This window comes from Mustelus asterias, chromosome 7 (assembly GCF_964213995.1).
Source record: "Mustelus asterias chromosome 7, sMusAst1.hap1.1, whole genome shotgun sequence".
Taxonomy (NCBI): domain Eukaryota; kingdom Metazoa; phylum Chordata; class Chondrichthyes; order Carcharhiniformes; family Triakidae; genus Mustelus; species Mustelus asterias.
The window spans coordinates 34236729-34249590 of NC_135807.1; the positions used below are offsets into that span (position 1 = coordinate 34236729).

At 42.8% G+C, this 12862-nt stretch overlaps 1 protein-coding gene across 3 annotated transcripts in view; it reads left to right on the forward strand.

Moving 5' to 3' along the window:
* The window catches only part of LOC144496069 (corticotropin-releasing factor receptor 2-like), a 254440-nt gene that overhangs the window by 91025 nt on the left and 150553 nt on the right, over positions 1-12862 (forward strand). For 2 of the 3 annotated variants that reach the window (XM_078217026.1, XM_078217027.1), the window contains exons 1-2: positions 3689-3809; positions 3934-4053. In XM_078217026.1, coding sequence (XP_078073152.1) covers positions 3689-3809; positions 3934-4053 — 241 coding nt within the window. Of the gene's footprint in view, positions 1-3688; positions 3810-3933; positions 4054-12862 lie in introns of those variants that run through there. The other variant, XM_078217024.1, reaches the window with a different exon arrangement.

The window sequence follows — 12862 nt, forward strand, 5'->3', positions numbered from 1 at the left end:
CTTCTCTCTTTAACACAGCACATCCTCCCTATTCAGATAATTCCCATTTAAATACTTTGATTGAACCTGCCTGCATTATACTCTCAGCCAATTCCAGACCTTAACCACTTGCTGTGTGAAAAGGTTCTCCTCTTGACACTTGCCAATTACTTTAAACTCGTGCTTGCTCATTCTTGATCTTTTCACAAGGGGGAACAATTTCTCCCTATCTGTTCTGTCTAGCCCTCTCGTGATTTTGAATCCATCTATCAAATCTTCTTTCAGCCTTCTCTTCTCCAAGGAAAACAGTCGCACCGTTCCCAATCTATCTGTGTAACTGAAATTCCTCATCCCTGGAACAATTCCCACAAATCTTTTCTGCATTCGCTCCAATGAATTCACATTTTTACTGAAGTGTGGTGCCCAGTACTGGATGCAATATTCCAGCTGAGGTTGAATTAGTGTCTTATACAAGTTCAACACAAATACTTTGCTCTTGTACTCTATACCCCAATTAATAAAATCTAAGATACTGTATACTTTATTAAGCACTCTCTCAACCTGTGCAATCACCTTCAATGAAAGACATATACTCCCAAGCCCTTTGCTCTTGCACCCCCTTTACAGTTGTACCTTTGAAATTGCCTCTCCATGTACTTCCTACAAAATGAATCACTTACATTTCTCGAAATTGAACTTTATCTGCCACTTGCCTGCCCATTCCACCAAATTCTTCATGTCCTTTTGAAGTTTAAGCGATCCTCCTCAAGTTTCAGATCATCGCAAATTTGGAAATTGCACCCTGTACGCCAAGATCTAAGTCATGTACATCAGTGATATATACTTAAGAGCAAAGGTCAATATACTGACACCTGGGGAACTTCACTACAAACCATCCTCCAGGTTTAAAAGCATGCATTTACCACTACTCCCTATTTCCTGAGACTCAAGACAATTTCTTATCCATGTCACTACTGTCCCTTTAATTCAATGAGCAATAACCTTACTCACAAGTCTACTCTGTGGCATTGTATCAAATATATTTTGGAAGTTCAGGTAAACCATATTAACAGTATTGCCTTCATCAACCTTCTATTACCTCTTCAAAAAGCTCCAGCAAGTTAATTAAACATGATTTTCCCTTAACAAATCTTTAACTACCCTACATTGATCATGTGAGTATTAATGTTATCCAAATTATTGTTTCCAGAAATTTCCCCACTACTAAAGTTAAACTGACTGGGTTGTAGTTACTGGGTTTATCTTTACACTTTTTTGAACAAGGGCATAATTATAGAATCTACAGTGCAGAAGGAGGCCATTTGGTACATCGAGCCTACACCGACATCAATCCCCCCAGGTCCTATCCCCATAACCCCTCATGTTTACCCTGCTAGTCCCCCTGACAGTAAGGGGCAATTTATCATGTCCAATCAACCTAACCCGCACATATTTGGAGTGTGGGAGGAAACCGGAGCATCCGGAGGAAACCCACGGAGACACGGGGAGAACGTGCAAACTCCACACAGACATTGACCCGAGGCCAGAGAGAGGGAGAGAGAGAGAGCAAGATACACAGGGAGCTACAGATAGAGAGAACCTGTCCTGCCCACTCCCCCCCCCCCCCCCCCCCCGCCATGCCGACACTATAATTAAGAAAGCCCACCAACGCCTCTACTTTCTCAGAAGACTAAGGAAATTTGGCATGTCCGCTACAACTCTCAGCAACTTTTACAGATGCACCCTAGAAAGCATTATTTCTGGTTGTATCACAGCTTGGTATGGCTCCTGTTCTGCCCAAGACCGCAAGAAACTACAAGAGGTCATGAATGTAGCCCAATCCATCACACAAACCAGCCTCCCATCCATTGACTCTGTCTACACTTCCCGCTGCCTCGGCAAAGCAGCCAGCATAATTAAGGACCCCACGCACCCTGGACATTCTCTCTTTCACCTTCTTCCATTGGGAAAAAGATACAAAAGTCTGAGGTCACGTACCAATTGACACAAGAACAGCTTCTTCCCTGTTGCCATCAGACTTTTGAATGGATGTACCTTGCATTAAGTTGATCTTTCGCTACACCCTAGCTATAACTGTAACACTACATTCTGCACTCGCTTATTGCCTTCTCTATGAATGGTATGCTTTGTCTGTAAAGTGCGTAAGAAACAATATTTTCACTGTATGTTAATACATGTGACAATAATAAATCAAATCAAAAGCAAGGGCTGGATTCACCGTACTCGCTTGCAGCTGGGATTCTCCAGTCCTGCTGCAGTGAATGGAGATTTAGCTGAGTGCCGGGTGTGAGCGGCTGGAGAATTCCAGCCCAAGGTCAAAAATACTGAAAGAGCCACATACACACACATGCACACACACACAGGTAGAGAGCAAGAGACAGATCATGAGAGAGAGCAAGATATATAAGGAGCTACAGATAGTAAAAAAAAACAAAGACAGATAGAGAGCAAGGGAACAAGAGACTGATGGAGAGCAGAAGACAGAGACAGATAGAGTGATGCAGATAAAGAGCAAAAGAGATGGTTTGTCATATGGTGCTGTGTAATATGAGGAAATAGACTGTTCTAAATGGATAGTAACTGAAAATTCATGCAAGATGTCCAGGGTTGTAAGATGTTCATTGTCAAGGCTGAGATCAAAATTGTTCTTAATCCCTTCAGAACGAGGTGCAAATTACAGCTTTAATGGTGCTCTTCGCCATCTAACCACACTAATGGCAATGATAGAAAGCAAGAGAGAGACACTGAGAGAAAGCAAGTGCCCGAGATATAGATAGCTAACAAGGGTGAAAGACTGAGAGAGCAAAAGCCAGATATACCGAGAGAAAGAGGCAAGAAGAGAACGAAAAAACAGACACTGAAAATGTAAGAAGCATTTAGATACTAAGATGGATACCGAGAGAGCAAGAGACAGAAATTCTGAGGAAGAAACACAGAGAGAGACACCGAGAGCAGAAGACAGAAAAAGAAATAGAGAGATACTGGGAGTAAGAGATCAAAGGGGAGAGCTATGGAGCGCAAAAACTACACCCAGGTCCCAAGAAAGAACAAAAGTTCGAGAGCTACCGAGAGACGTTAAGTACCCTGACAGTGCAAGAGACAGGGAGAAAATGAGTTACACAGCAGAGACAGTAATTGAGAAAGACTGGAAAAGTGTGATAAACTAGACCATAACAACCAAACAGAGATATACTTAAAAACATTGAAAAGAGGGCGAAAGACAAAAAAAGAGAGAGTGATGAGAGCAAACCAAGGGATAGAGAGAAAAAGAAACAGTTTGAGAGGGGGTTGAGAGAAGGAGACTGACAAAGAAGGAGACAGAGGGCGAAGTGAAAGAGATGGAAGCAGAGAGATCCACGAATACCCAGTGCGTGTAAGGAAGGGAAGAGACTGATTGACACGAAGATAGGTGAATATATCGGCAGAAGCGGGATGACAGCTTGAAAGAGAAATAATAACAGCAGCCTGGAATTCACATTACCGATAGATGTGATCAGGCGTGGATAGCGGCAGCGTTCCCATTGGCCACAGAGGTGGGGCGAAGCTAACGGAGAGGTGAGGCTTTAAATCAAGAGGCTCCTCTCTCAGTCTCAGGAGAGAGAGAGCGGAGAGCGGCTGTAACTGCAGCAACAAAATAAAACACACACACACACCGGCACTTACTACAGCACCGAACACAACCTGCACCATGGACTCCACAATCTTCCAGATCATCATTGACGAGTTTGATCCCAACTGCAGCCTGATAGACCTTTTAAGGGACCATTATTACTATGAACCTGACCCTATCCCTGCTGTGGATCTCACTGGTAGGACAACGTTAACTAACCCCGGGCAAGAAGCATTGTGGATTTAACTTTTAGCTTGCATTTGATTTATTTTTCTTCACGTTCTTATTTTAATTCTATATGTTTCTTCTAACTTCTTCCAAAGGTATTTATTGCAATTCAACAACGGATCAGATAGGAACTTGCTGGCCGAGGACAAACGCGGGGCAGCTTGTGTCGAGACCTTGCCCCGAGTTCTTCAATGGGGTTAAGTACAACACCACAAGTAAGAACGGTTTTTTTTATTTTTGTAAAGAAACTTGCCAAGTAATATAAATGCCCATTTAGCATTGTGCTCCTGAAACATCATTGTAAAGACTCGGGGTGATGAATTTGTGCTGCATCTTTTGCCAGGGCTTACAGAGGTTTCTTCTATTTAGAAATATGCTTTTAAATTGCTGTTAGTGATACAGATTTATTCCTCTTTCGTTGAGCCTGCAGCTAATGGCGTCTTTCAGGTTAATGTTTTCTGAATCTGTGTGAATTCAGTTTGTGGAACCTGCATATCTTGCGTGTGTATTGCAAAGTGCGAGTTGGAAAGGAGTAAAGGGCAAGTGTAGCTTTATATAGAGGAAGCGAGAAAGAAGGAACAGAATGGATAGCTGAGTTCTGTCCTCACTGTGCTGCTGGAAGGGGCTCCTGTTCCCTTCCTGATCTACAGCAGTCCCAATGAATGGAGCTGCCACTGCATCCTCTCTCACTGCCTCTCTTAAAGGGACATTATCGTCTCCCCAAAGTTTGGTTCCCAAAGCTTTTTTTTTTAACTGTGTGTTTTTCTAATTTCCGCTCTGGATGGTGTCATTTGCGTTTGGAAATGTTTAATGGCGATTTAATCGGGGTGTTCACAATCAGGAGGCTCTTTGATGAAGTAAAGGGAACTATTTCCAACGGCAGGTGGATCAGCAACACAAGGGAGGCAGATTCAGAGAGAACTGGCGAAAGGACCAGAAGGAAGGCGTGTTATCACAGCAAGTTCTTCTGATCTTAAATGCACTGTTTGCAAGAATGGAGCTTTCACAATGGAATTGGATACGTGCTTGAAGGCGGGGGGGGGGGGGGGGATCGTAAGGCTTTATAAAAGGAGCAGCGGGTGGTGAGAAGTAGGATGAGTTGGATATAGCTCTTTCAAAGAGCTGGCACAGACACAATGGCCAAATAGTCTCCTCCTGTGCTACACTCTATCTTTTCTGCATCACAAAAATGTCTGCCTGTCAGTTGTGTGCCGTTTCTAAGCTACTGCCAATGCAGGAGATGCTTATGATCCTCCTTTAACCTGAACTCTTGAGTATTTTTGGAAGATTAATGGGATGTGGAACTCGCTGCCTGAAAGCATGGTAGAGGCAAAACATCTCTCTTAAATAGGACCTGGGGGCACGGTGGCACAGTGGTTAGCACTGCTGCTTCACAGTGACAGGGAACCCCGGGTTCAATTCCACCCTTGGGTGACTGTGTGGAGTTTGCACATTTTCCCCATCTCTGCATGGTTCCCCTCTGGGTTTTCCAGTTTCCTCCAACAGTCCAAAGATGTGCAGGTTAGGTGAACTGGGCATGCTAAATTGCCCCTTAGTGTACCAAGATGTGCAGGTTAGGGGGATTAGCGGGGTAAATATGTGGGGTTACAGGGATAGGGCAGGGGAGGGGTGTAGTCCTGGGTAAGATGCTGTGTCGGAAAGTTGGTGGGGGTAGTTCTGGGTAAGCTGCTCTGTCGGAGAGTCAGCGCAGACTTGATGGGCTGAATGGCCTCCTTCTGCACTGTATTCAAAACTACTAGCATTTTTTGGACAAGCTGCCTTTTAGGCTAGCTTTTTGAGAAAGTTGAAATGGAGTACACATTTCACTGTCTACGACAGTAAGGCATTCCAGCATCAATCCCAGTCTGAAATGTTCTTATTAACGTGATACTTGAGATGAAGTGGTTGAATGAAATAGCTGAACTTTCAAAGCATGCTTAAAAATTCATTTGATGTACATCTTCTGGAAATACTGGAAAGAAAATACCACATGCAATGTATGATTTTATATCTTAATTATCATGCTGCCTCGAATACCTTTTCTTGCAAATATTGGGTGTCTACTGTGAAGGGCTACAGAATAAGTGCAGGAAGGTGGGATTAGGCTGTGTAGCTAGATCTTCATTGACAAACACGAACATACTGGGCCGAATGGCTTTCTTTTGTATGGTAAACATTCAATGATTCTGATGACCGGGGGTGGGTGTAAATTGTCATCCCTTTCGTGGGCACCTCAGGGTTATTTGCTCATCAGGTGAGATAATGTGTGTATCTTAAAGCATGAACTTTGGCATGGTCGCAGTGATAGATCAACACTGCTGTTGATGTGACCGTAGAAATTCAAGGGTAATTTTATACGATAGTGCATCACCTGCTACTTTAATGCAGGATTTGGTTTAATGGGCTAGTGCCGATAATAAAATAGCCAACAGAGGAAATTCATAAGAGAGTGAGACCACTAAATTGAAAGAGATCACAGAGAGCAAGACTGGTGGACAGACATCGAGAGAGGAATGGAGAAAAGGGACAGTAATTGAGAGTATTTTCATGTTCTACTGTCAGTGCAAGCAATTACTCAGCTCCAATTCTTACTGCAAGGTATTAATGCAGTCACATTATAGCGTAGCTTTTGAACTGCTTTTTTATTTCATATTTTATGTTGTATTAAAACAATGTCAAGGGACGGACATCAAAAACTGGATGTCATCTGGTTTAAATTTTGAGTGGAAGCCTGAAATTTCCTGAGTTTGCTGACAAAATAACAATTACATTCTAAAATAAAAGCAAAATACTGTGGATGCTGGAGGTGTGAAATAAAAGTACATGGTGTCTCATATTGAAGAAGAGTTATTCAGGCTCGAAGCGCTGGGTGGGATTTTGCGACCGCGTTTGCCCCAAGACTGGAAAATCCCGCCCGAGGTCAACGGACCTTTGCATAGTCCTGTCCCGCCTGCTATGATTCCCGCGGTGGGTGGACGGGAAAATTTTGCCCGTTAACTCAGTTTCCTTCTCCACAGATGCTGCCAGTCCTGCTGAGTTTTTCCAGCATTTTCTGTTCTTCCAACAATTACGTTCTGGTTGCCTTGAAATGGACAAAAAAAATCAGTCTTTCCAGGAAGCATCAGGAAAGTCTGGAGAAACCCGGATTCTTCAATTTCACTAAAGAAAAGAATGACTAAGAGGGCACAACATATAAGGTAGTAACTGGTATAGAAAAGTTGGGGTAAAATTGGTCGCCGTCCAGAGTGAATCCATAACCCAGTCTAAAAATAAGGGGTTAGCCATTCAGGACTGAAATGAGGAAGAACTTCTTCACTCAGAGTGTTGTGAACCTGTGGAATTCTCTACCACAGAAAGCTGTTGGGGCCAGTTCATTAGATATGTTCAAGAGGGAGCTGGATGTGGCCCTTGTGGCTAAAGCGATCAAGGGGTATAGAGAGAAAGCGGGAGTGGGATCCTGAAAGTGCATGATCAGCCATGATCGTATTGAATGGTTGTGCAGGGTCAAAGGGCCAAATGCTCTACTCCTGCACCTACTTTCCATGTTCTCTGTTCTAACCCATTTTTTTATCATGCACTGTTATTATTTTTGTTTGTTTAAATAATGAAAAAAATCAGTTGCAATGTAAAACAGCTTGCAAATTCACTCTGAGACCATTTTACATCACCAATGTCAATGAATTTCATCCCCTCTCGCCAGTGAATCTGGAATTCTACTTCAAATGAAACTGTGACAATAAGACCAAGAGCGCAGATTCAGAATAGTGAAACATAAATTTAGGAACACTGTTTAAGATGCTTTGATGGAGGGAATGTTTTTTTTTCCTCTGGCAAGATAAACTAAAATGGCCAAATGTCACATGCTATTTAATTAACTTTTCAATTTCCCCTGGATAAGAGATGCTGGAAATCTCCTACTCTTGATTCCCATTGGGCGACCCTAATGGAAAGTGTGAATGTAAAATGCCGGTGAAGGCAGGATCAGGAGAGCTTAATGCTCCTCACAGCAACTGCTTTCATTTAGACTGAACTTTTAATGTAAGCCGTATCCTAAAGTAGTTTGCAAGTGCAGAATGCTAAAATTGAATGGAGAATGTAAATAGTCACACTCCCTGAATTCATAGATGAAGAATGATCCCTTGGTGAGATAGTGCAGGGCTGCTAGTAGAATGGAATAAGACCACTTGAGGCAACAACTTTAGGGGAATTACAGATTTTTACTATTATTATTAATGCAGGCAAATTCTGTCTGCATATATTCAAATTCTGTTTGAAGCTACATTTAATTTTTTTTGCATAATTTAGTTTCTCATCACTTCTGCTGGAATATAGTTCCAAAGGTGTTCCCTGTCCTTCTAATATGTCACCCCCTTAAGCCCAGATGCACAGTATCGGCAAGCTCTTTAAACAAGAGTTGACTTTACAATTAAGCTTGATCTGCTCTTGTTTGATCTCCACATAGGAACATAGAAACAGTCGCAATCCATTCAGTTCCTCGAGCGTCTTTGACCGTTGAGTTAATTTATGTTTGATTTGTATCTCAACCCCATTGAACCGGCTTTGATTCATATCACTTGGTACACTTGCCCAACAGAAATCTATCAATTTCAATAGCCTTTCTTGGGAGACAGTCCCAGATACACATTTTACAGCAGGAGTAACCGGATAGCTATCAGACAGGACTGCTTCGCCCTCCATTCCCCCAAACTCAGGATGTTGAGACCAATTACATTAACCAGCTTCCCATATCAACGGAGGCCAGATGACAAGGCACAATCTGAAGCTGGGACCATTCTGATCTGGGCAGTCCAATATCAACAAAGCTACTGAGAATAATGTAAATGTTAGTTTAAAAGGGCACAGCCACTGTATCACATCCTGCCAAGACACTTTTTAAACTAAGATGTGTGGATAAGCATTCAAAAAAGTACAAATAAAGATCACTTGGTTGATCAAGCTTATTTAATTAAGGCAACAATACAATCATATCCACCATTCACCCTCTCAACACCACATAATCACTCAAGAGACCAGACACATAAACATGTGGCTGGCTCAGGAATAGCACCAGGAAGTTTATCTGATTCACCAAAGTAATCAAGCAAAGCTCAAGGATTTATCGGATGTCCAAAGCTCCTCAGGATCACTAATAACTAACAACCAGCCATCTATAATTGGAAATGCGCTCATCTCTCATCAAGTGCCTGCTGGAAAGACTTACCAAGTACCTGTCTTGGCAGTTCATTCGAGACAGTGACAATTCTCTGTGAAAAGCATTACTCCCTGGCATCTAACTCACTCTTTCACTTCCAACTATTTTGTGGTGCCCTCTAGTCATTTCAAATAACCCAATGAAGCTGCTTCCAAAACCTTCATCACTTAAAACACTCTCAATCTCTCAATCACTTGAAATCGATAAGAATGTGATCACTTATCATCGGGTCTAAAAACTCAATAGCCCCTTTATGCAGCTATGCATGCCATTATTGGCATGCAAACTGGGGTGCCTACTAATTTAAATAATAATGGCATGCAATCCAGTACTGAACATCAGCAGATTGTGCATACCTCAGCTGGGGTTCCAGCTTTACACAGTAAGAAGTTTAACAACACCAGGTTAAAGTCCAACAGGTTTATTTGGTAGCAAAAGCCACACATCTCCACATCGTTCCGGGTTTATGCCAGGCTAGCATCACTTGAAGCTAGCCTGCACCTCCTTTTAGGTAAGATGCGCATTCTGGCTGCAGCAGGTACTGGAAGTCACTGACCTGCAGGAAGAATGAAGAGGGAAATGGGAGCATATAGCCATAGGGGTAAATGTGAATAGTGTGTTCATGAGAATCTGAATGCAATGCCATCATAAGTTCAATGATTTCACACAAGTGGTCATATGCAGGAAGTCAACCTTCAAACCTTTGCAACTGAATTGCTAGCCTCATGCACTGCTCCATTCATCACATCTATACTCCTTCGTCCACCAGAATGACAATCTCAATCTGTCACAAATCGTACCTCACGTCCATAGCTTTAGCTCACTCTCATGCAATTAGCACATCTCACAGCTTCAGGGTAACAGTCACCTTCACAGACATTTACAGTGTCATCCTTGTCCTGCCCTGAGGATCTAGCATATGTTGCATGAGGTGGCAGAATACTGTGAGCATGTCCTTCATGAATTGCAGATGATGCACACAATGCTTCTAGATTAGATGGATCCTAGAATTCCTTAGGTGGAGAAGGACTCCTGGTGAAAGCCCTTTCCGTAGACTGTAGAATCATAGAATCCCTACAGTGCAGGAGGAGGCCATTCAGCCCATCAAGTCTACACCAACCACAATACCACCCAGGCCCTATTCCCGTAACCCCACATATTTACCCTACTAATCCCCTGACACTAGGGTCAGCTTAGCATGGTCAATCACCCTAACCAGCACATCTTTGGACTGTGGGAGGAAACTGGAGCACCCGGAGGAAACCCACGCAGGCACGGGGAGAATGTGCAAACTCTACACAGATAATGACCCGAGGCCGGAATTGAACCCGCGTCCCTGGTGCTGTGAGGCAGCAGTGCTAACCATTGTGCCACCATGCTGACCCTCCTCCTCCTCCTCTTCTTCCTCCTCTACATACGAGCAGCTTTCCTCTTGCTTGCTCCCTCTTATGTTGCAATCTGAGGGAGATTGCACTTATAGCACACATGATTGGGAGTAAATCATCTGCCCATCAGTCTTGCAGTTACAACCAAGGCCTTCTCTATCTGCAGCAGCAGTCATTTCAACCAACTCACCAGAACACCAAGCACTTTCACACACTCAGAAAGAGCCAGAAGAGAATTAACCCGCAACTTATTGATCATTCATTTAAAGAGCAATAATGGGGCATCCTCCATAGCACTGACCACATGATCAGCAATGCCTGCTTCAGAAAGGGTGTTAGCTACAGTGGTGAGGTCTAAAAAGCAGCACAGGCATTAAAACAGCATTAGATATAGGCTGACATTACAATCTGCCTATTCTGCATACGACTTATCTAGGAACAGGACAACTACATGGATGTCCTAGTAAGATGGACCCTGTCACTTGCTGCACAGGTTATGGATTTTACAGGGTTTTTTTGCCCGTCACACCGAATGAACACAATCAGGTTCACATATTTATATTGAGGACAACAAAAATAATCAGAACATCAGGTTGCAAAACTCTGTGATGTACTGCAGATGAGACCTTGGAGTACTGCAGATATTCTTTGCTGTCTTATGCATGAGGCCCTGATCAGGCTGCTGTGATGATTTGAACCAGACGTAGTTTGGTTGGATAGCAAGTGGAGAAATGGAGATGGGTACACTATCACAACGAAAATGCGAGAGAATCTATACTCATTTTCATTAAAGGCAAAGGGTGTTCTGGATGCAATATCTTTTCTTCAAAGTCCTTCCCCCAGTACTATGCAACTGCCTGGAACAGGCAATTTAACTTTCATTTGAACAATGCTTGGAAATTGAGAGTTGAAATGGAACATTCTCCTTCCTAACAAAAACTTACCCCAAGATTGCCCCTTTAAATCCTGCTCACTAATTTGCTTTGCTAATTTTCTTCTCTCCTGAGGGCATGGTCTGTTTTATATTAATTCATGGGATGTGAATATCACTGGCAAAGGCAGCATTGTTGTACATCCTAATAAAATTGTGTGGCTTGCTAGGCTATTGCAGAGGGCAGTTAAGAGTCAACTACATTGCTGTGGGTGTGGAGCCACATGTAGGCCAGACCAGAAAAGGATGGCAGATTTCCTTCCTTGCAGTGAGTGTGGCATTCCTGGCAAGACGAGTATTCATTGTCCATCGCTGATTGCCATGAAGATCTTGGAGCAGCCTTGCTTCTTACACTTGCGGCACCTATGCATCTTACAGTATTTACTGCACAGGCCATTCAACCCAACAAGCCCAGATTAGCCTTTATGCTCCATATGAACCCATACAAGTGATTAGCTTGTGAAAGGGCAGTTCAGTTAAATAACTTCGATTTGGGACTGCATTTACCTATAGACCAGGAAAGGACAATTGATTTTTTTTCCCCAAAAGGTTATGAATGAATCAGTTGGATTTTTACAGCTTCATGATCATTTTTACGGACACAAGTTTTTTTTATTCCCAGATTTTTAAAAAGCTGACTTCACATTCTCCAATGCGAGTCCATGGAGGGCTTTGCAATCTCTAAATTATTAGTCCAGTAACAGAATCACTACACTGCTTGTATCCATTCTACATTTGCAATCTAAACCTGAGGTTGGCAGCCTGTTGAGGTTTGGAGGAATGTGATCCTGATTCTATCCAATATCTATACGTGGAAGAGGTGAATGCATAGTGATCATGATTGGGAACCCTGAATGAATTTTCTCCTGGGCCCAGGGGCACTGAGAATATATGTAGCACACATGTAATTGAGATTAACTAAACCTCACAGTATGGGAATTAAAGCCTATGAGTCTCTTGTTTACTCAGTTGGTTTTGGCTTCCATCAAGTGAGCCATTGGGGGAAGGAGTTTAACACCAGCTCCTATTGCAGAAGTATTAATTAGCCAGGTATTCAATCTGAGAAGTCAATTGCTGCAAGGAGAACTTTACATTGTAGTGAATCATAAGTCTAAAGGGACTGTAAAAATATGCCTGCCTTAAGGGGGAAATTGATTGCATAACCCAGTCATTCTGAGACTGAGCTCCAATAAGCAGCTAATTTTTCTGTCTTTTTTTTGGATGAAATCGTGTCCCCTTTAAGAATAATTGTGGGTTTGGATCATTTCCGGTTCCTGACATCACACTTCATGGCAGTACACCGCTCCCCCATACCCACTGAGATCCTCCTGGAGGCAGCCAGTTAATAGGCCGCTTCAGGGAGCGCTGACGAAGGGCTGTTATGAAGGGTCATCCAGACTCGAAACGTTGGCTCTATTTTCTCTATTCACGGATGCTGTCAGACTTGCTGAGATTTTCCAGCATTTTCTGTTTTTATTTTCAGCTCTTCCCTGTTT